General features: G+C 35.8%; 2 protein-coding genes across 2 annotated transcripts in view; one reads left to right on the forward strand and one right to left on the reverse strand.

Annotated features, from left to right (window-relative positions):
• The window catches only part of LOC132101287 (E3 ubiquitin-protein ligase TRIP12), a 102255-nt gene extending 101566 nt beyond the window's left edge, over nt 1–689 (reverse strand). Inside the window, exon 1 of the mRNA XM_059506122.1 lies at nt 598–689. The gene's annotated coding sequence lies outside the window, so the exon portion shown is untranslated. The remainder of the gene's footprint in view (nt 1–597) is intronic.
• Nucleotides 12–24965, forward strand: part of LOC132101290 (ras GTPase-activating protein 2-like) — a 49489-nt gene continuing 24535 nt past the window's right edge. The window contains exons 1-5 of the mRNA XM_059506130.1: nt 12–191; nt 13308–13431; nt 19839–19945; nt 20032–20126; nt 24297–24373. Of these exons, the coding sequence (XP_059362113.1) occupies nt 134–191; nt 13308–13431; nt 19839–19945; nt 20032–20126; nt 24297–24373 (461 nt within the window). The 5' untranslated portion in view covers nt 12–133. The remainder of the gene's footprint in view (nt 192–13307; nt 13432–19838; nt 19946–20031; nt 20127–24296; nt 24374–24965) is intronic.

Consider the following 24965-nt stretch of genomic DNA (forward strand, 5'->3'; position numbering starts at 1 on the left):
CAAATCCCGGTCTGCCGTCGCGACCAATCGCGCTGAGCCGGTGACGCTTCGGAGGGCCGTCCGTCCGTGCGCCTGCATTCATAAACGGATGTGATAAGTGTTGAATGTACTGTACAGAGACGAAACTTGGACCATGGCGGAAGAAGACGACACGAAAATCCGGATTTTGCAGAGCCTCCGAGGAAAAATATGTAAGTGCGACACGCTGCTTGGATGGCGAGTTAGATGTGTGTGTGTGTGTGTGGAAGAGTGTGTTCAGATGGCTTTGGGAGAGAAAGAAAAGGATCAGCACGGGGGAAAGAGGGGCGCGGTAGGAGCAACACACACACACAATCTGCGCTACTGGATGGGGCTGTGACAAACCACCGCTGTTTGCCACGTTTTGCGAACTGTTTGATTAAGTAGTTCACTTCGGTTTGGATATTTTACCTTTAAATCATCTTTATATCACCAGTGACAGATACAGCGCAGGATTTTGCCCAGTATCTGTGAGTTAGCAGTGGTGCTAACGTGCTCCATACCCTGGTTCCTCCTCACAGCCGTCGTGTTTATTCACTTTTATGTTAGTACAAGAGTGAAATATTATTCTTTATTTACCCGTTTTAACCAGACCCGTCTTCATGCCACTGGAGCTGTTGGATGGTTGATTCATTCTCACCCGGACTGAGGGTGTGATAAAGACGGTGGGATCCTCGCGAAATTTGACAAATTCTGAGCTGGACGGAAGTTGTTGCTAAACGAGCATTGCCACAGATAATTATCATATTTTGTAATTTTCTTTAAAACGATTTTTAAAAGCGTAATATAGTATATTCTGTATTCTATAAACGATAACGCAATAACTGTAACGTTAAAGAATAGATTTTAAATTACAAATGACTTGGTACGTAAGTTACCGTAGATTCAAAATCATATATTACCGTTTGTACAATAATAACACTTTGGTCACTTGGTATTAGCAGCTAAGTTTTTTTTTTAAATATATATATATATATAAATGACAGAGAGCTTCTTAACTCTTTTTAACACTCTTTGCAGAGCATCCCAGATTAAATTTATTATGACTTACAGTCGTAGTAACTAACGAGTTAGCTGTGGTATATTTTCTGTTATTTGATATGGTATTTGATATTTACACTGTAAAAATCAAATATGCAGTTATTCCTACTCAGTCTGACCTGTAGTAATTTGTATAACACAGTATAGACAGGTCGCTTATATGAATTGTAAGAGTTTTTGCCTATTCGTACCATGGAATCACAACAAAGTACCATAGAACTACAATGATCATTAGACATGATACCATGGTATTACCATTATTATTTGGGGTATGCTACCGCAGTAATAACATGTTATTCTTTAAGGATAATTTAAATTCCAAAGTATGTGTGTGTCATCGCCATTCTTCACATTTCACCGTACATTGTAAAAATGTTTTGTCAAGTAACCTAAACATGTCGTTCATGTAAAAACATCTGAATTACATTTTTAACTTAAGATGATTGCATGTTCTGTAATATTACTGTTGGATACAATTAGTATAAATTGTACATTTGTTACATATATACAAATTTTTTTAAAGGTATGACATGACCGCTGAAATTGAAAGATTGCTGCGCGTCTGAAATATAATTTTGGCATGTCAGGTGTTTTGAATAGACTGAGATGATTTGAACTCAATTCATTTGGAGGTATTTTCTTAACACTGTCAGAATGATTGGTGCCTATGTTTTTACCGTCTCCCACCCCTCACCCACCAAAATACAAAAAAACAACAAAAAAATTGAACCGAAACCTGTGTTGCAAGTGACTTCGTGGTAAATCATCACTCTCTGGAAAGCTCACTGAAAGCCTCATAGCCACATGATATTACATAATTCATGTGAAGTGGAGAAGCTCTTAATTTTACGAGAGTATAGAAAGATAAAATAATGTAATGAAAAAAGATGTCCTGTGATTAAAGTCATGGCTTTTATTTTTCCATCCCGATGAGGGTGTGCTTTTCTGATTACGGTAACAGCTCAGTAACCTGCGTTTGCTACTGTACTAAAACAGCTGTCTGCACTGGGGATGTGGGGGGGATTCAGAGACAGGGAGTTTTTGGAAGTCTGTGTCTAATTGGGACTTTTAGGGCATTTGGATGACTTGAAAGTCCCAACCTCAAGTCAATTCCAATAACATGTACAGTATAACACAGTGTGGGTGAATAATATACTGTTATGAATTTGACAGAATTACACTCAAAGATAGGAAAAGAATGGGGATGGTACTTTTCAAAAAATATACTAACTTTTAAGTTCCCAATATGGACTCTTTAGATACAAACCTGCTTATGAACTTATTTCAAAGAGTGTTGAATAATTAGTTACACTTACAGAATATAAAAAAAGTTATGTCATGTTTAGTGAATAAAAAATTACACATGCCTTCAGGAAGAACTGGGAAAGTCCTTAGGAAATTACAGAGTACTGTTTAATAATCCCTCTCTTCTTTGTAAATGCTTAGGGAAGAAACCAGGTACTGTTAAAGTTTTTATTGATAAAAAAAGAAAATTTGGTTGTTAAAAATGCCTGAGCCTTCTAAAACGTCTTCGACCAAACGATGAGGTTCAGGGCAAATCATGGTGACACAACTGAATGACACACTGTAAACAGAGAACATTCCCATGACATCAATAATGTGTTATCAAATCAAATTGCCCGAAACTCTCAAAGGGTGACTGACGTGACACTGAACAATTGATCCGCTAAATGTTATAGCTGTGCAGTCAGTCTGTGGGTTCTGTATTAACACACTTGTCCAAATACATGGTGTGGTTGGCTCTCATCGTCAGCCATTTTTATGAAAGGATAAAGGCATTCATTTGTTTACTAGTGTTTTGTAGTTGGTTGACAACAACTGTTATGTGTAATAATAGCTACTGCCCATTGGTCCGTGAGGTGAATGAATACAGCTCAAAAGCTTTTTCATTCACAAAAGCACACCAAGGTTTCAGAATGACTGTTATGAGTGCATAGGCCACTGTGTGCAGTGCGTCACACTGCACTGATGTCTTTGTCCATGTAAGTGTCCTAATCGGGACGTATGTCAACACCACGCATAACCACAAATTGGGTTACGGCCTCGACAAACACCATTAAACCATTCTGTGCATGCAGCACTTGCAGGATGCTACTGATTTAATTCCTGCAATAATATTCCCCTGCTAAAGTAATTAAATCCCTTTTATATCTTAAAAAAAAAACTAAAAAATCTGATTTGGGCCCACAATATGCCAGCAAAAAATGATCAGAAGGTTAACACTTTAGATTAGGGAACACTATTCACTGTTAACTAGTTGCTTATTAACATGAATAATACTAGCATATTAACTGTTTATTATTAATTATAAATCACATATTGATTCCTTATTCTGCTTGACCATATTCAAACCGTAAGCAAATTCCTAAACATAACTACTACAACAACTATCTCACTTGTTATCAATTAGGCAGCAAATGAGGAGTTTATTGACTGAAAACTCTTAGTTAATAGTGAATATATGTTTTTCCTGATCTAAAGTGTTAACTGATTGAGCAAAAATATGCTTCTGAAAAATGTACCAAGACCATGTGGTATAGATCATAGTTTGGCAGAAAAAAACTATGGCATAATGATTTAAATAGCTTCGCTGAAGCATTCATACTTTAAAGAAAAGACCATGGTACTTTATGTAATATTAACTTGTGAATTAACAAGGGAATCATTCGGATAAGGGCTCAGTGATTTGGCCAAAAATAAAAAATTATAATCATGATAACATTTTTCATATTTTTCAATATCAATAGTTATCATGATAGATGTCCAATCTTTATTTCTTTCGAGTTTAAAGGCAGATTTGTTCTCCTGGGTTGAAGTTTTAGAAACCAGATTGTTAGTTGTGGTTTTAAACTACTCTTTATTGTAAGAGTTTTTTCCATTCTTAACAGTTTTCCAGTCATTTTTCCTTAACAAAATTAATATTTAAATTAAATTTTTTATATTTTCTTAGTTTCTGCATGTCCCTATGAGTGATATTGTTTCAAATCATGAAACAGGTTTGTGGTTCCAGACTTTAATGATGTGTATCTTCAGCACAGTTTGCAGAGCAGACTGCAATATTAATAATATTACATTTTTGTCCCTTAGAAATATACATTTGGTAGTAACTTTAATTGAGAGTAGCATGAGTTAGGAAATAAAAATTATGTGGTGAAATTTAATTAGATTTAATTAACACACATTTAGATCATGATGACCACAGTTAAAGCACCTCAAAACCATGTTAAAAATGTGGTCTCTAGGTATTTGTCTGAAAAAACATTAGTTTAAATACATTTTGTATAAATGCACAAATGCTATAAATTAATCTTTCTCTCTCTCTCTCTCTCTCTCTCTCTCTCACACACACACACATTCTCTCAGAATACCAGAAATATATATATTTTAAGAAATCATAACACTTTATCAACATGATAAAATTGTCACAATAAACATGCTCAAAACTATTCTGAACACGTGAACAGCATGCTGAAAACTATTCTGAACAGCAATGTGTTTAGAATTCTCTAAAAATACCTATGCATTGGTAAACTTTTTTTGTGAGACGTTGAGCCATGAAAATTTCCATTGGAAAGTGTAGTGTACTAATTGGTACCCTCATGGACTAAAAGACTTCTTTGCTCACTCTGATGTTATCTTTTTCTTTTCTTTTCCCCTCTTTTTGCACACAAATGGCCACATTTACATGTGGTCACCAGCACCGGCTATCAGCAGGTGTGCGTGCACATATACAAGCAGCAGGAGGAAATGTTTGCGTGTTGTGATGTGTTGGAGAACTGTGAAGCATTCAGTAGTATACTAATAACAGCCGACAAAGAGGAACTAAGGGCTGGCTCTATGAGGACCATCTTACAACACACTCTTACAACTTTATAATGGCCACATTGTTCCGGTGTCAACCAATTCTGATGCCCTTACTAGAACATTTTAGTCCTAGACAAACGTGATGGTCTATTATATTTGACCCACTATACAACCGTTTGTTTTCCTGTAGTGGGTATGAAATCAGTTTCGGCATTTTGTGGGTTTTAGTTCATGTTTGTTAGCAGTGTTGGGGATAACACATTACACGTAACGCAAGTTACGCAATCAGATTACTTTTTCAAGTTACTAGTAAAGTATCGCATTACTTTTTAATTTACAAGAAAATAGTTACTTTTTCAGAGAAGTAAGTCCAGTTTCTTTTTTCCCATTTATTGATTAAAAGCTCTCCTGTCCTGTTGCGATATATATATATATTAAAAATGTTAAATGACTGGCAGCTACGGCTGCCAAATAAAAAATTTAAAATTAAAGTAAAATATCTTAATTGAAATAAAACAATAATTTTACATAAATTTTTATTAAAGGTTTTACAGAAAAAAAGTTTTTTACTGATTTTTTTTTTTCTTGTTTCAATTAAGATATTTTACTTTAATTTTGCGGGGTTTTTTTGTTTGCCAGCCGAGGCTGCCATTCATTTACCATTTTTTACGGGCCATTTTTTACAGTGAAGCTAAACTAATATATGTTCTTCTTTTCTTTTTTTTTTCTTTTTTTTTGCTGAAAAGTGTTAAGTTAAACTTTATTCTTCTGCTTTCTACTTTACAGACATTAATTTACTTTTCCTTCAGCCTGAGGCTTTTGCTGTGAAAGGGCATTTGCATTAGCCAAAAATATTACTTTTTATATTTAAAATGTAAAGCAAAAGTAACGTAACGTAGGAGTAATGCAATATTGTAATGCATTACTTTTAAAAGTAACTTTTCCTTACACTATTTGTTAGTTTGGAGGTCATATAAATGCTTGCATAAAGCTAAGTTATCTTTCTTTAGAAAAAAAAAATATTGATGACTCATCATGCACTCATGGGCGTGTCTAAAATTTTGGGTTCGTTTACACTTGCGTAGTACGTGTTCGGTTTGCTAATGCATCTTCAGCAAAGTGTGGATTTACTTCACCAATATTACAACCAACAGCGGAGACGCATCATATACAACATATAGGCTAATCGTCACTTCCCTACAGGTACTGTTTACTAACAAGGTGACAGAGCTAAATACTGGCCTGGTATACATCATACAGCATTTTTGGCCATTTTCGCGGATATGAGTAAACCTGAATCGTTTTGAAAAAGTTATTGTGTATGCATGAAAGTTTTTAAAAACGCAAGGGAAAAACGTTTCTATTTTTGACTACATCGTTGTCATGTAAACGAAAACAAGCTCTTTAATATGTTTTGCACAAAAATTCTTCATCAAGTGATTTCATTGGGCCTTTAAAAGTAGCAAACAAGCTGAGGTTGGTGTCTAAAACTTGCGGCTCACACTCATTGACTCATAACCTTCTGACCGCTTACTTCATTCACTCTCAAACCTCATCCTTCAGTTGCATCTTCATACTTTCGCAATAACTACTTTGTTACAAATAGTTTTAAGCAAACACATTTAAAAAAACGATCCATAAAATCATACAGGTATGATTCTGAACATGTGGTAAATCTACAGTTTTTGTATGCAAACATGCACAGACAGTGTATATTTTAATATATTTGTATATATTAACTTTATATCTATTCATTTGAAACTATTTTTTAATCCTTTTGTAGTTCTGTGAGAACAAAAAGACCACAGAGTGACGTAACACATGAAACTGACACAGCTATCAGTTATGTGTCTGTTGGGAATTGGTTGCTTGGGACAAAGATCAATTAGTATATCAGTCAGTGTATGAAAATATTAGACCACTGAATGTCGCCAGTCAGAAACACGTGTTCAAGAGAGCTGTGTACTACAAACTATTTATTTCTGAGGTGAAACCATGCTAATATTTATGGTTGAATAACACGTACTGTTAAAAAGATCAGTATGCATGCAAACAATAGGCTAGTTACAAACACAGTGTAGCCTATATTACGTAGTTCTGAAGTTAGCTTTTCTGCCTAATCATTATTTTTCTGAGGAACTACAGTTTTTTTTTTCACAAGTTTAATTATTATGAGACCGGCTAAATTGGGGTCAAAGATGGGGTCAAAAACTAACCAACTCAGTGTTTCCCCTTCCGGTCTGTTCGATGGGTCTATGTTAAGACCTTCTAAAAGCAGTTAGGGATGGCGTCACACGGGTCTCTGGGGCTGCTTCTGAGCGATTCGGGGCATGAGGGCTTAGCACCGAGCTCAAGAGTCGCTTTAGTTTTCACAGTCCATGGCACTGGGATTAGACATTAATAGCTCTTTAAGGAGCTGAAGCAGATTGACGCTGTCACCTCACACACCCTTAGCTCTTCATTGTGCTTACACAGCTAACACTAAACAGTCTCTGCTTTTCAAGCGCACTGATGTGATGCAGCACTTTTCATGGGTGAATGTGATATTAACTTACTGTTGTGTAGGTCATATCGTGACCTTAAAATATGAATGGACATTGATTCAAGCTATTTCAGACAGTTGCCATCAGAGTACGGTATTTCTGCATAAAATTAACACTCATTGGGTTCAAGATGCTCTTTCTCTTCTTTAGACCCAAAAGCAATCTGTGGACACCCCTTCCCCTGACCCTTTTTATTTCTGCAATGATTTTTGGGGTGATCTTTGTAATTCAGATCAATTGAAATACTGTAAAATACAATAAAACAGAACAATAAAAGAGAGACTTATATTTTTAGAGGAAAAAAAATCAAGATTAGACAATTTTTCGTAAAGCCTAAGAATGTGTTGAATTTGAATGATGGAACTGGACAGTAAATGATCAAATTCTGTAGAAACTATCAGAGATTTCTGTGGAGTTCTACATTATACAGCTGGTTTGATTTTAATCATATCTTTTCATCGGCCCAGATGATTTCACAGAAATGTATCCGGTATGGTTGCATTTTTTAAACCGTTTTCATGCATGTTTGTTTATGTCTATGAATGTGTCTGAGTACATGCATGTGTGTGTGTGTGTGTGTGTGTGTGTTTGCATGTAGGGAACTCCAGAGTTTTGTATCTGCATGTGTGTGAAGCCTTGTGTAGCTTGTTTGTTCAGGCCTCACAGTTGTGGTTTGTGTTCACTTCCGTTGCTAAGCATACAGTGCTACACATGTTCGCTTCTCTTCATCACACCTGTGTATATGTGTGTGAGAAGAGAGGGTTAACTGTAGGGCATTGGCTGCTATCACGGCTCCCTGCGGCAATGTGCTCTTGGGAGTTTAGTTTCCTCTGAGTCTTTATCTGTGTCAACTGTGAGCATCATTATGAGCTGCTCAGGGTTGCATTTGCTGTTGTTTTCTGAATGGTTCAGGGGACGAGGTGTGTGTGCCGGAAACAGAGACTGTGTAATTGCTAAAGGTGTAAGTTGCAAGACTTTGTGCATTCAGTCTCTGATCCATCATGAGAATATAAGCATCTTTGTGGGGTGAATTTTCTACAAGCATCAATGCATTATGGAATCATACATCAGAGAAAAATAAATTATATTTTGCATGCAGAAAATGGTGGGGTTTTTTGCATTATGGAGTGCATAGTGACATTATTTTAAGTATTTTGCCTCACCAGAAAAAAAAAAAATTCTTGCTTTAATTAATTAAAAAAATTATACTGTTTTAACACGATTTTAATTAAAATATGCCAAAATTATATTCATTACAACATTAAATACATATGTAAAATAAGTAAATATATTAAAACTGTTAAACTACACTACTGTTCAGAAGTTTGGTAGTGTCCACAAAATATTAAGCAGCAAAAACATTTTTGTTTTTATGATAAGAAATATTTAAGCACCAAAATATAAGAATAGTTTCTGAAGGATATGACACTGAAGATTTGATCAGTGGCTGCTGAAATTCAGCTTTGCCATCAAAGGAATAAATTACACTTAGTCAAAAAAATTAAATAAAAAATTGTAAATAGGCTATATTCCAGTTTTTACTATATTTTGATTGAATTATTGTGATAATAATTTTGTTATGTGTATGTTTATATTTGTTTTGATTGTCATAAAATAGGCTTTATTATCTTTATGCAAAATATAATTGTAATTTTTGTTGCTTTATTTTGTAGTGACATATGGCTATAGTTTGGTGTTTGGTACAGACCTTACATAACTAAATTTTATGAATGCCCCCCCCCAAAAAAAAGAAAAAAGAAAGAAAGAAATAAAACATTTTAGAAGAGGCATAAAACTGAAAGCTGTGAACCACAATAAAGAATCCATAGTATCTGATATTATAAATTTGACATAAGTTATAAGGTGCATGTTTGTTATGGTAGTAAAATAATGACTTATGTCTTTGAAACAAAAAAGCATGCTGAATAGCACTAACTGAAAAATAATGCATTGAATTAACAGTACTTGCATTTTAATGCCTTGAATTTCCAGGGCTTGCATTGTTAGGTCCTGAAATTTTATATAATTGTTCATTTAAGCTGTGAATAAATCAATCCAAAATATTTCACATACCTTTTCATAATTATAAAAAATCAATAATTCATATTCACCTTCCAGAATTCACTTCCAAAATATTAAATCGGTTTAAAAATACGATGTATAATATTCGACAAGCAAATTTCGGTCCATTTTATTTTACTTTCCAAATTCGCTTACCCAAAAGTCAGTGGTTAAAATTCGGCAGATAATTGGCCCTATCACATCCGGGAGCTGCAGGAATAGCAGTAGAGAACAGAGGCATGATCTCCATCTGCTGTCAGTCGCTCACCAGCAGGTGGTGCAAGCGGCTTCTGATGAAGACCAAAGCAACAGGTGGATTAAGTAATACAGTTACAAAAACTGATCTGCAGAAATTAAGCAAGCGCTAAGTAGAAGTTTTGATTATCGGGGCATATGGAAAAGCTGATTGTGCGTATGTTTATTTCAAAATATTTGCTGTTACCAAGTAAGCAGCATTCAAAGGAGATTATAATGGTGTTTTACCCAACGCTGAAGTACAGAACTAACATTACATCTAAGGAAGACATATATTTCTTTCGGTTGTTTAGTTTCCGTAACTTTGTGTCATGGCTTGTGCGTCGCTGTGCTGTAATACTGGGGATCCCCTCACGTCACACTCCAGGTTTCCCCAATGACGAGTAACGCTTCTCAATCAATTAATACTGTGATATAAGACCTCAGATCTCAGAATACATTTTATTGATGATTATGCAAACTATATACAGGCAAGCAAATGGGGTCAAAAAGAATCCAATGCGCTGCATTTTCTTTATAATTGATTTCCATTACCACTGATCTATAAAGTCGACAGTCCCACAAGGATATCAATACCATGATTGGTTTTAACAATATGCAACCAATTTATATTAACATAAAAAAAATGAGTTAAAAACAATCTAGGTATATTAATTCTGAAAATTTAAACTGAAGAAATTATTGACGTGCTACCGCACCCAAGGGACCGCCTGACAATTCCACTGACTGGGTTAAAAGGTCCAATATGTTTTAATTACAATTTTAAATAACACAGTCAAATTCCTAATCTTGTATTTCTCATAGTGATTTTCTACAGGTGAGATTTTGCCAATACCTCCCTTTATATATTTACAGTATACAATTATTTACATATTAAAGATCCCTGGAAAGGGTTTTAGTTGTAGTACATTGCTAGATACAAGACTGACTTACTACAGGTTAGATTTAGCCAATATCTCCCTTACATTACGTACAGTACAAACATTTCTTAAAAAAAAACATTTACCCAAAGGGATTTTTTTCATGTTTCACAGGTTGTACTAGTATGTTGTTAGTCACGTAGTTCATGTAAATTGCTAATATCTGCCTTATAGTGTATGTGCCATTCACAATTATTTAAAATAAAACAAAATCCGTAAGACCCTAAAAGGGATTTTTCATGTTCCAAATGTTGTATTATAAAATATTGATGTACTTTATGTACAGCAAGGGAGGTATTAGCAGAAATTTACCTATAGTTTGTCAGTCTAGTCACTAGGAATGTACTACAACCTTTGGAACATAATAAAATAATAAAATAAAATAAAAATTATGTGAATTACAGTAATTTCTTATGAGCTATTATATACTGTATATACAGTGAGGAAGATATTGGCAAAATTTCAACTGTAGCAAGTCAGTCTGGTCACTAGCAACATACTAGTAACATACAACATTTTGAACACGAAAACCCCCATTTAAAAAAAAAAAAAGTTTAAGTATTGGAATTTTTTATTTCCAATTTATTTTTATTTTAAAAAAATATTTGTGTAATTTCCATATAAAGAGAAATAAGTTATTGGCCATATATATTTAGTCAGTTTGAGTAAATTATTAATTTATTGTAAACTGATTAATTTGAATACATTATTGTACTACGCTTTGTAAAATTTAAATGGTAAAGGTAAATTTGCAGACGGCCCCTAAAGGATCTTAGGCAAATATCAAACATAAAACTACTGCGCTTGGTTTTCTTTTTACGAAAAAAAAAAAAAAGGTTAAATTTGGTGAAACTTTGTGGTTTGTGAGGCTCATCTGCTTAAATGTACATAATATACAGTAATATATTGTATTAATTAGATGCCGAATTTAATAATTTAATATCTTGAGGCAATAAAAGACGTTTTATATATGTGTGTATATATATATATAAAATGCAGTTTTTCTTGTTCCGTAGTTGCGTTCATATCCTCATCTGTCTGTATATAGTTTGCATCATCAGTAAGATGTGAGTTTTGTCTTTTAATCGCTGTCACTGTTAGTGCGCTGAGCCACGTAATGTGTTTTCTTTTCTTTAACAGATTTCTGAGGGAAACCGCGTGAAACCTTGAGCGTTCGTTCATATTTTACATTTGCTTAACTGTCTATATAGTTTGCATAATCATCAATAAAATCTATTCTGAGATCTGAGGTCTTATATCACAGTATTAATTGACTGAGAAGCGTTACTCGTCATTGGGGAATCCTGGAGTGTGACGTGAGGGGATCCCCAGTATTACAGCACAGCGACGCAAAAGCCATGACACAAAGTTACGGAAACTAAACAACCGAAAGCAATATATGTCTTCCTTAGATGTAATGTTAGTTCTGTACTTCAGCGTTGGGTAAAACACCATTATAATCTCCTTTGAATGCTGCTTACTTGGTAACAGCAAAGAGGTTGAAATAAACATACGCACAATCAGATTTTCCACATGCCCCGATAATCAAAACTTCTACTTAGCGCTTGCTTAATTTCTGCAGATCAGTTTTTGTAACTGTATTACTTAATCCACCTGTTGCTTTGGTCTTCATCAGAAGCCGCTTGCACCACCTGCTGGTGAGCGACTGACAGCAGATGGAGATCATGCCTCTGTTCTCTACTGCTATTCCTGCAGCTCCCGGATGTGATAGGGCCAATTATCTGCCGAATTTTAACCACTGAATTTGTGGAAGCGAATTTGGAAAGTGAAATAAAATGGACCGAAATTTGCTTGTCGAATATTATACATCGTATTTTTTAACCGACTTAATATTTTGGAAGTGAATTCTGGAACGTGAATATGAATTATTGATTTTTTAATTATGAAAAAGTGTGTGAAATATTTTTAATTGATTTATTCACAGCTTAAATGAACAACTATATTAAATTTCAGGACCTAAAGATGCAAGCCCTGGAAATACAAGGCATTAAAATGCAAGTACTGTTAATTCAATGCATTATTTTTTCAGTTAGTGCTATTCAGCATGCTTTTTTGTTTCAAAGACATAAGTCATTATTTTACTTCCATAGTTTGTATTTATTAATTGTTTCTGCGTTCAGAAAATAGATTTAGCTGTGTCGTTCGGGTTTGATGTGGTCTGTATTAGTTATGGCTACATTTGCCCTCTGACACATTAATATGTGTGGTTGTGTATGTGTGCTTTTGAATTTGATCTTTTGAATCAGCGCTCTCCTGGAAGCCCCAGTGCATGCTGGGAGGAAGTTAATGCTTCTCGTCTGTAACCACATCTTAGATGAGCTCCACGTAGAGCGGCCACATCCGCCTCAAGCCTCTGCACCACCACAGCGCTCCTGCAAGTGTGTGCGCACAATAGTGTGTGTAGTGGCCGTACATTGCCGACCCCACAACTGACAAACCTCTAATTCAAATGCAGTTTTCAGATACCAAAAAAATTATAACAATATTGTGTGAAAGGTTCTTATGGAGAATGACCCGAGACAGCTTTTCCACACATTGGGATTTCAGCTTTTGGGAGAAGTAATGCAATGATGTGAGTAATATTGTGTGACTTCTTACACCCTTGTTATGGTTCTCTCGGCAGGCGAAGCAAAGAATTTGGGTCCGAGCTCAGGGCCGAACCGCCTCCGTGACCTCTGCACCTTCTGTACAATCAGTTTGGACCAGGAGGAAGTATATCGCACAAAAGTCTATGAGAAGAGTGTAAGGTGAGACCGTAAACACACAATTTGATACACATTAGCACACCAACATCACATGCAAATGACATGCTGATGTTGATGATTTTTATCGTACAGCCCTTCTCATATATGTGGTTTTCATGCTGCTTCACAAAAATGCAGGCCTATATTTTTTTCTGTCTGCTGTGTACATGTAATCCAAACAAGACCGGAAACACTGCCCTTTTATGTCATTTTATTTCATCCTTTACGGTAATTGCTCAAATAGGTATATTACAATATACAAATAGATTTAAACATATCCTGAAGAAATTGTCAGTAGTGCCCATGGTAACCCACAATTTTTATCCTAATTTGTGCCTGATCTAACCCCTAAATTTAGTTTTGCTGGTGTTTGGTGATGTTAATAAATTGACTTCAATTAATGTAGTTGTTAACATAAGATTATTATTATTATTTATTTATTTATCTTTTGGAGATGGTAAAGGCTCCGCTTCATATTTGCTTTTTTAAATTTTATAGAAAATATTTTTTTAGAAGTTATAAATTTAACCAGGGTTTGAATTTATTTTGGACCCCATTGGCTTTTATTGTAAGGACAAAAAATGTTTATACGTTCTTCAGAACATCTTATTTTGTGTTCCATGAAATAAAGAAAGTCAACAACAGTTCTCTTAAGATATTTTTCAATTGCAATTCTATGCAAGATTTGTAGTTGTATTAATGATGTGGAGAGCTTCAACACGCAGTTTTAATTCTTAAAAAAATTTTTCCATTATACTCAAAGTTGACTTTCCACTGTGCTCCAGATTTACTTTGTCTGATAGTTCATCTTGATATTGGATGTACAACATTGTGTTTGATGATATTACGCTGTGTACACTTTCAGTTGCAAAAGCGTCTAGTCATTGAAAGAAGCGCATTTTCTTTATCTCGCTCTGTTTCTAAAGGCTTTTCCTCTCGTGGTATTTCACAACTGTTTTTTCCCCTCTGTTCAAAGGGCTCTGTTGGCTGTGTCTAAGGAAGGGTGTCCACCTACGCATTCCCTCACTTTTCTCTCTCACACTTGCTATCTATCGCTCCTTGTCTTACGCTCACACACTCGTTTGCAATCATCCTCTCTCAGAGCGTGAAGTTTTTTCCTCAAGTCTTTCTTCACCTCTACTAATCTTTCTTTCTTTCATCTGACTTATTATGAAACACTTTTGAATCTGAGGCTATTCATCGCCATGTTTTTTGTATTTGGAGTCGAGTGGTTTTACCTGTAGCAGCAGGAGGTCAGAATCTGTTTATGTGTGAATGTATGTGGGAGCGCATGCACTCTTCAGTGCGGGGGCTATGAGTGTATTATTTGTGTGTGTGTGTATGTGTAAGAGAGCTGGAGTGTGTGTGGGTGGATGAGCATTCTCCGCTCAAGTCTCAGCTGAGGTATTTGACTGTTGCAGTCACACAGCTAGAAATTATTATTATTTTTTTTGCAAATTGAACCGTCAGTCATTTTTTTGACACTTGTTGTTATATACAATTTTTTTAATTCCTTGCTTACTTTGACCCCAAAAAGTGTTTGTACATTGAGGCTAAGCAGCGTAACCACGTGTAGTCCATCACGTTTGGTTATGAACATGATCCACTAACATTTCAGAACCACAGTGTCACAGAAATTGTGAATGTAATTTTCTATTGAAATGAAATTTTATTTTATATTTAGATCATTTGAATCTTACAAACTGTTTCATATCGTGGCCATTAAATAGTGTAGTACAAAAATAGTATAGTACATCAAATTCTCATTACCTAGACTTTACTTTATCCTAACCAGCTGTGACTCGTTAAAGCGAAAAAATATTTTTATGTTAAAAAATCTTTCTGCGATCTTTCGATCATTTATCATTTCTATATTGTATGGTTTAACTAGTAACTATTTTTTATTTATATTTATTTTGTACATAATAAATTAATATAATAATTCATTCATTCATTTATTTATTTTAATAGTAAAGCAAAGGTTAACTTGTGTAAGGGAAGTTGTAAAAGTAAGTTAGCCAGCTTACATAACCTTTCATAGTTAAAGTAACTGTGTATTTTGTTAGCTTATTTATAATGTCATCAACAACAACAACAAAAAAGCTAAGGAATTGTACGATCAGGATGTTAAAATAAACAAAAACCTCCCCTTTCAGAGCAAACATTGAGCATGTCCCAACCATGTTGGTCACTTTGCGGTTCACTTAAACATTTCCGATGTGATCTGTGCGTATTAGAAGTGTGTTTCTTTATTTGTTTGTGTTGTTTTTGTAGTGCATTTCTCTATTTGTGTTGTGAGTATTTGCAGTGCGTTTCTGTATTTGTTTGTGAGTGTTTGCAGCGTGTTTCTGTATTTGTTTGTTGTGAGTGTTTGCAGCGCGTTTCTGTATTTGTTTGTGTTGTGAGTGTTTGCAGCGTGTTTCTGTATTTGTTTGTTTTGAGTGTTTGCAGCGCGTTTCTGTATTTGTGTGTTGTGAGTGTTTGCAGCGTGTTTCTGTATCTGTCTGTTGTGAGTGTTTGTAGCATGTGTCTGTACTTGTGTTGTGAGTGTTTGCAGCGTGTTTCTGTATTTGTCTGTTGTGAGTGTTTGCAGCATGTCTCTGTATTTGTGTTGTGAGTGTTTGCAGCATGTCTATTTGTTTGTTGTGAGTGTTTGCAGCACGTTTCTGTATTTGTTTGTTGTGAGTGTTTGCAGCGTGTTTCTGTATTTGTTTGTGTTGTGAGTGTTTGCAGCGCGTTTCTGTATTTGTTTGTTGTGAGTGTTTGCAGCGCGTTTCTGTATTTGTTTGTGTTATGAGTGTTTGCAGTGCGTTTCTGTATTTGTTTGTGTTGTGAGTGTTTGCAGCGCGTTTGTTTTTGTGTTGTGAGTGTTTGCAGCGTGTTTCTGTATTTGTGTGTTGTGAGTGTTTGCAGCGCGTTTCTGTATTTGTCTGTTGTGAGTGTTTGCAGCGCGTTTCTGTATTTATTTGTGTTGTGAGTGTTTGCAGCGCGTTTGTTTTTGTGTTGAGTGTTTGCAGCGCGTTTCTGTATTTGTTTGTGTTGTGAGTGTTTGCAGCGCGTTTCTGTATTTGTTTGTTTTGAGTATTTGCAGCGCGTTTCTGTATTTGTTTGTTGTGAGTGTTTGCAACGCGTTTCTGTATTTGTTTGTTGTGAGTGTTTGCAGCGCGTTTCTGTATTTGTTTGTGTTGTGAGTGTTTGCAGCGCGTTTCTGTATTTGTTTGTTCTGAGTGTTTGCAGTGTGTTTCTGTATTTGTGTGTTGTGAGTGTTTGCAGCGCGTCTCTGTATTTGTCTCTTGTGAGTGTTTGCAGCGCGTTTCTGTATTTGTGTGTTGTGAGTGTTTGCAGCGCGTTTCTGTATTTGTTTGTGTTGAGTGTTTGCAGCGCGTTTCTGTATTTGTTTGTTCTGAGTGTTTGCAGCGCGTTTCTGTATTTGTGTGTTGTCAGTGTTTGCAGCGCGTTTCTGTATTTGTCTGTTGTGAGTGTTTGCAGCACATTTCTGTATTTATTTGTGTTGTGTGTTTGCAGCGCGTTTGTTTTTGTGTTGTGAGTACTTGCAGCATGTTTCTGTATTTGTTTGTGTTGTGAGTATTTGCAGCGCATTCCTGTATTTGTCTGTTGTGAGTGTTTGCAGCGCGTTTCTGTATTTGTGTGTGGTGAGTGTTTGCAGCGCGTTTCTGTATTTGTTTGTTGTGAGTGTTTGCAGCGCGTTTCTGTATTTGTGTGTTGTGAGTGTTTGCAGCGTGTTTCTGTATTTGTGTGTTGTGAGTGTTTGCAGCGCGTTTCTGTATTTGTGTGTGGTGAGTGTTTGCAGCGCGTTTCTGTATTTGTTTGTGTTGTGAGTGTTTGCAGCGCGTTTCTGTATTTGTTTGTGTTGTGAGTGTTTGCAGTGTGTTTCTGTATTTGTTTGTGTTGTGAGTGTTTGCCGCGTGTTCCTGTATTTGTTTGTGTTGAGTGTTTGCAGCGCGTTTCTGTATTTGTTTTTTGTGAGTGTTTGCAGCGCGTTTCTGTATTTGTCTGCTGTGAGTGTTTGCAGGATGTCTCTGTATTTGTGTTGTGAGTGTTTGCAGCATGTGTCTTTGTTTGTTGTGAGTGTTTGCAGCACGTTTCTGTATTTGTTGTGAGTGTTTGCAGCGCGTTTCTGTATTTGTTTGTGTTGTGAGTGTTTGCAGCGCGTTTCTGTATTTGTTTGTTGTGTGTTTGCAGCGCGTTTCTGTATTTGTTTGTGTTGTGAGTGTTTGCAGCGTGTTTCTGTATTTGTTTGTGTTGTGAGTGTTTGCAGCGCGTTTCTGTATTTGTTTGTTGTGAGTGTTTGCAGCGCGTTTGTTTTTGTGTTGTGAGTGTTTGCAGCGTGTTTCTGTATTTGTGTGTTGTGAGTGTTTGCAGCGCGTTTGTTTTTGTGTTGTGAGTGTTTGCAGCGTGTTTCTGTATTTGTGTGTTGTGAGTGTTTGCAGCGCGTTTCTGTATTTGTTTGTGTTGTGAGTGTTTGCAGCGCGTTTGTTTTTGTGTTGTGAGTGTTTGCAGCGTGTTTCTGTATTTGTGTGTTGTGAGTGTTTGCAGCGCGTTTGTTTTTGTGTTGTGAGTGTTTGCAGCGTGTTTCTGTATTTGTGTGTTGTGAGTATTTGCAACGCGTTTCTGTATTTGTTTGTTGTGAGTGTTTGCAGCGCGTTTCTGTATTTGTCTGTTGTGAGTGTTTGCAGTGTGTTTCTGTATTTGTGTGTTGTGAGTGTTTGCAGCGCGTCTCTGTATTTGTCTCTTGTGAGTGTTTGCAGCGCGTTTCTGTATTTGTGTGTTGTGAGTGTTTGCAGCGCGTTTCTGTATTTGTTTGTGTTGAGTGTTTGCAGCGCGTTTCTGTATTTGTTTGTTCTGAGTGTTTGCAGCGCATTTCTGTATTTGTGTGTTGTGAGTGTTTGCAGCACGTTTCTGTATTTGTCTGTTGTGAGTGTTTGCAGCGCGTTTCTGTATTTATATGTGTTGTGTGTTTGCAGCGCGTTTGTTTTTGTGTTGTGAGTGTTTGCAGCGCGTTTCTGTATTTATTTGTGTTGTGTGTTTGCAGCGCGTTTGTTTTTGTGTTGTGAGTACTTGCAGCATGTTTCTGTATTTGTTTGTGTTGTGAGTATTTGCAGCGCATTCCTGTATTTGTCTGTTGTGAGTGTTTGCAGCGCGTTTCTGTATTTGTTTGTTGTGAGTGTTTGCAGCGCGTTTCTGTATTTGTGTGTGGTAAGAGTTTGCGGCCCGTTTCTGTATTTGTTTGTTGTGAGTGTTTGCAGCGCGTTTCTGTATTTGTGTGTTGTGAGTGTTTGCAGCGCGTTTCTGTATTTGTGTGTGGTGAGTGTTTGCAGCGCGTTTCTGTATTTGTTTGTTTGTGTTGTGAGTGTTTGCAGCGCGTTTCTGTATTTGTTTGTGTTGTGAGTGTTTGCAGTGTGTTTCTGTATTTGTTTGTGTTGTGAGTGTTTGCCGCGTGTTCCTGTATTTGTTTGTATTGAGTGTTTGCAGCGGGTTTCTGTATTTGTTTTTTGTGAGTGTTTGCAGCGCGTTTCTCTATTTGTTTTTTGTGAGTGTTTGCAGCGCGTTTCTGTATTTGTGTGTGGTGAGTGTTTGCAGCGCGTTTCTGTATTTGTTTGTGTTGTGAGTGTTTGCCGCGTGTTTCTGTATTTGTTTGTTGTGAGTGTTTGCAGCGTGTTTCTGTATATGTCTGTTGTGAGTGTTTGCAGCGTGTTTCTGTATTTGTTTGTGTTGGCAGCGTGTTTCTGTATTTGTTTGTGTTGTGAGTGTTTGCCGCGTGTTTCTATATTTGTTTGTTGTGACTGTTTGCAGTGTGTTTCTGTATTTGTGTGTTGGGAGTGTTTGCAGCGTGTTTCTGTATTTGTTTGTGTTGTGAGTGTTTGCAGCACTTCGAAATTTGTTTCTGTATTTCTGTAATATACTGAAAAGAAAAGGTAAAATGTACTTTAAATTGTCTGCTAGGACAATGCTACTAAATGCAGCAAAATATAGCCTAGGTAAAAAATAATAGTGTTATGTGGCATATCACACAAGTTTTATGAAGAGAACCATAGAAATAAATGCTAGAATACTCTTATGATTTATTGCATCATGCCAATATTTCAAATGAGTTGTGGAGACATTTTTTCATTGCACCTGGTTATGATATAATGAAAAAAAAATAAACATTCTAATTACTGTACTGCAAAACAAATAACATGCATTTACATTTATACATACAGCAGATGCTTTTATTCAAAGCGACCTAAATTGAAGGTAGACTTTTTAACAGTCCTTGCTTTTCCTAGGAAACAAATCCATTTTGAATTGTAACAGGTGATTTTGATTATATTTATTTTTTGTTGCAGGCATTTTATTAATGGAGTAACTGTGCTTGTGATTAACGTTCCCTTTGTCATGTGCTTTAGTCCGTTCTATAGCGAGGACTTCTACTTCGAAATTCCACGCCCGTTCCAGTGCCTGTCTTTCTACGTGTACGCTAAGAGCATGTTCCAAATAAGGGATCTACCTGTAGGTCAGTATCTTTTGCCCTTGTTTGTCTCATTTACAAGACTAATGCACAGTGTACATGTCAACTAAGGCTTGAATGTGTGTTTGTAGGGAAAGTAGCCATCAGGAAGGAAGATCTATATAAGTACTGCGGGAAAGAGAACTGGTTTCAGTTACAGCCTGTTGATCCACACTCAGAAGTTCAGGTGAGTGAACGGTTAGATGGCATAGAAGTTATCATTTAATACACAAACCACACCCAACAGAGCAATACATGAACACACAACATTACTTCCCTTCTGTGGTTAGTCTCCAGTCGTGGTTTGGGCCAATCGGGTGAGTTTATGATTCCTCATTGCCTCGCCATACCCAATGAGATCGATGTATGATTAGTCAGCACTTATATGTGGTCCAATGACTTGAAAGCAGATGCAGGCCCAACTCCACATCCTGTTTTTGTGTATGGTGTATGCACGGATCTGTTTTGTACACAAGTATGATTCACTGTTCAGCAGAACCAGGGGCAGGGGGTGTGGACTGTATCAGAAACAAAAAGTGTTTATGTCAAAGAATTTGCTTTTGTTAAAAGCAAGTTTTGAAAAAATAGAAAATAACATAACGGAAAAAATGAAAGACAATGTCAAAGACAATTTTAGAACTTTTAGAAAATAATGAAGAAAGTAAACCAAGCAAGCAAGTTTGTGCATAAGATGTTTGTTTTGATAACATTATTTTTAATTGGAATACTTTTTAAATACTTGTGATGTATTTAAAAAATATATATGCTTGCAAAGTATTTTTTACATGTGTAATTACAAATAGCATTTTTTCACTTTTCCAACCAAAGAAAGTAAAACTAGCAAGCAGAGTTTCTATGTAAGTGTTGATAACATCAGTTTTAATTGGAATTTAGAGATATTTAGAATACTTGCGATGTACTTGTAAAACACACACAGACACAGTGGAAAGACAATTACAAATAGCGATTTGCCACTTTTTCAAACATTGAAAGTAAACCAAGCAACCAAGCTTCTGCAAGTGTCTCTGTGATAACATCAGTTTTAATATAAATTTGGCACTGTTTTGAATATTTTGAAAAATTAAAAAGCCTTTAATAAACTAGACTATTTCTTCATTTAGAAAAAAAATAAAATATTATTTTAAACTTTAGTTTCACTTTAGTGTAGGGACAAATGCTCTCTATTAACTTGTTGCTCATTAGCATGCCTATTATTAACATTAACTTTTTATTAGTAGTTATAAAGCACATATTCTGCATGACCATATTCAACATCTCTAATCCTACCCAATACATAATTTTTTCTTTTTTGGGACTAAAAAGGACACACTCATGCTTACTTCAAACTAAAAACATAAATATCATGATAGATATATAAGAAAATTGTCAAAATGCTGAAAAATATTGATGAGTCTACATGTTGCAGCGTTACTTTACGACAGTGGGTAAACACTGTGGTGTGTGTCTTTCAGCCTGAGGACGAGAAAAGGGTGGGTGGCAGTTCCGTCAGATAATGTTTAGAGCCACCCAGAACTGGCTGAAATCACAAGACGTTCCTCTATCGTTTTTAAGCCTTTACATACTCTAAAAACTTAAACTTATTTACACAAAACAAAAGTATGTGTTTCCACATACTTATGAAACAAATTGCTTTGTAATGAATCCATTGTAGATGTGATCTTGCAAATAGATTTACTTTTGTGTTGTGCAGGGTTAAATGATTAGATTCTATGAAAAGATTTGCATTTTTTAAAAATTTTTTAACTTGTTACTTTTTATTTTTAAAAAGTGATTCTTTAGTATCTGCTTTGGACATCTGTAACGCATTGAATTATTGGTGCGTTTTCGGTGTCATTTCTCAAAGGAACTTGCACAAAATATTGCGTAGGAGTATGTGGGTGTTTTTATTTTGCTTTTCTACTCTATCTTTCTCCCTCCCTGTCCTTTCCTTCTCACCTCTCCTCTGTTTATAATCTTTCTCATTCCAACATTATCAGCCTCAACAAATTTGACTGGCTGGATAGGCTATTTCAATATAAATCATATTATATCATAAACATGTCAGTAGTTGATCTTCAGTGCCACGGCCCTCAAAACACGTTCTGTGTTTCAGGTTACTTTTTTTGTTTTAAGCAGACTTCTGAATGATGGTTTGTGGGACAGATCCTTTCATCTGAATGTGATATACAGTGCCCCTAAATTTTATTTCTGTTTATGAACTTAACAAACATTTAAAAAGATATCAAAGCATTATGTATTTATACGAATTATATATTACTGCTGTCAAATGATTAATCGCGATTAATTGCATTCAAAATAAATTAAAAAAATGTTTACATAATATGTGTGTGTACTGTGTATATTTATGTATATATAAATACATGCACATTTACAACCCGAATTCCAGAAAAGTTGGGACGTTTTTTAAATTTTAATAAAATGAAAACTAAAAGACTTTCAAATCACATGAGCCAATATTTTATTCACAATAGAACATAGATAACATAGCAAATGTTTAAACTGAGAAAGTTTACAATTTTATGCACAAAATGAGCTCATTTCAATTTTGATTTCTGCTACAGGTCTCAAAATAGTTGGGACGGGGCATGTTTACCATGGTGTAGCATCTCCTTTTCTTTTCAAAACAGTTTGAAGACGTCTGGGCATTGAGGCTATGAGTTGCTGGAGTTTTGCTGTTGGAATTTAGTCCCATTCTTGCCTTTGCCTCTGCTGAAGAGTTCGTGGTCGTCTTTGACGTATTTTTCATTTAATGATGCGCCAAATGTTCTCTATAGGTGAAAGATCTGGACTGCAGGCAGGCCAGGTTAGCACCCGGACTCTTCTACGACGAAGCCATGCTGTTGTTATAGCTGCAGTATGTGGTTTTGCATTGTCCTGCTGAAATAAACAAGGCCTTCCCTGAAATAGACGTTGTTTGGAGGGAAGCATATGTTGCTCTAAAACCTTTATATACCTTTCAGCATTCACAGAGACTTCCAAAACATGCAAGCTGCCCATACCGTATGCACTTATGCACCCCCATACCATCAGAGATGCTGGCTTTTGAACTGAACGCTGATAACATGCTGGAAGGTCTCCCTCCTCTTTAGCCCGGAGGACACGGCGTCCGTGATTTCCAACAAGAATGTCAAATTTGGACTCGTCTGACCATAAAACACTATTCCACTTTGAAATAGTCCATTTTAAATGAGCCTTGGCCCACAGGACACGACGGCGCTTCTGGACCATGTTCACATATGGCTTCCTTTTTGCATGATAGAGCTTTAGTTGGCATCTGCTGATGGCACGGCGGATTGTGTTTACCGACAGTGGTTTCTGAAAGTATTCCTGGGCCCATTTAGTAATGTCATTGACACAATCATGCCGATGAGTGATGCAGTGTCGTCTGAGAGCCCGAAGACCACGGGCATCCAATAAAGGTCTCCAGCCTTGTCCCTTACGCACAGAGATTTCTCCAGTTTCTCTGAATCTTTTGATGATGTTATGCACTGTAGATGATGAGATTTGCAAAGCCTTTGCAATTTGACGTTGAGGAACATTGTTTTTAAAGTTTTCCACAATTTTTTTACGCAGTCTTTCACAGATTGGAGAGCCTCTGCCCATCTTTACTTCTGAGAGACTCTGCTTCTCTAAGACAAAGCTTTTATAGCTAATCATGTTACAGACCTGATATCAATTAACTTAATTAATCACTAGATGTTCTCCCAGCTGAATCTTTTCAAAACTGCTTGCTTTTTTAGCCATTTGTTGCCCCCGTGCCAACTTTTTTGAGACCTGTAGCAGGCATTAAATTTTAAATGAGCTAATTAAGTGGATAAAAGTGTAAAATTTCTCAGTTTAAACAGTTGCTACGTTACCTATGTTCTATTGTGAATAAAATATTGGCTCATGTGATTTGAAATTCCTTTAGTTTTCATTTTATTAAAATTTAAAAAACGTCCCAACTTTTCCGGAATTCGGGTTGTAAGAGAAATGTTATGCTTGTATATTAAATATATTTATATGTAATATAAATTACATTAATATAAATACATGCAAATATTTTCAATATACTGTATATGTGTGCATTTATTTATATATATATATATATATATATATATATATATATATATATATTAGTGTGTGTGTGTGTGTGTGTGTGTCTGTAAATATAAATATACACAGTACACACATGTATTATGTAAACAAAATGTTTATTTTGGATACGATTAATCGTGATTAATAGCACTAATATAGTTTGTTTTTCTTTTGTATGTAATTTGTGAATGCTGGCTCACTGGGCTCTGGAAGCTGTTGGCTTGTGTTATCCAATAATAAGTCTTTTTTACTTTTACAGGGGAAGGTTCATTTAGAGATGAAGCTGAATGAACTGATCACAGAGAATGGTTCCATCTGCCAACAGCTTGTGGTTCAGTAAGTGATGCTTGTCTGTTGGTGCATGTATTTAGTGTATTTGAGCTCAACATGAATTGGCACTCATAACCCACTGTACATTTGCACGGTTACATTCTTTAAAGTGAAACAGGATATTGAATTAAGACGCCAAGGTTTGGCTGCTCAGAAGGGCTTGATGTTAGATGTCTTAACTACAGCATGTGGTTCTAAAAATCATCTTTCTCCTTTGTTGGCAATTCATAAGTAACTGTGTGTTCTAATACTATATGTTTAAAATCCTTTTTATCTCAAAAGCATGTGGGCTATGTCACTTATATTTCATTGGATTAAAGTAGTTGTTTCATTAGTATCTGGTGTCGGAAGTATCCAGTGCTTTAAAGGTGTAGAATGGGCTTTTTGTGCCCTTCTGTCACAGCTAGAGCTGAAACAACGAATCGATTTAATCGATAAAAATCGATTATTAAAATAGTTGTCAACTAATTTAGTCATCGATTCATTGCTAAATAACTTTTATTTGCCGTAAGCGGCTCATTTCGTGCATATTTCAAATCTGCGGTGACCAAAGTGTGGCAGTAATGAGCCACCGGAGGTTTTACTCAGCCAGTACAGC

Source organism: Carassius carassius, chromosome 23 (genome assembly GCF_963082965.1).
Source record: "Carassius carassius chromosome 23, fCarCar2.1, whole genome shotgun sequence".
Classification (NCBI taxonomy): domain Eukaryota; kingdom Metazoa; phylum Chordata; class Actinopteri; order Cypriniformes; family Cyprinidae; genus Carassius; species Carassius carassius.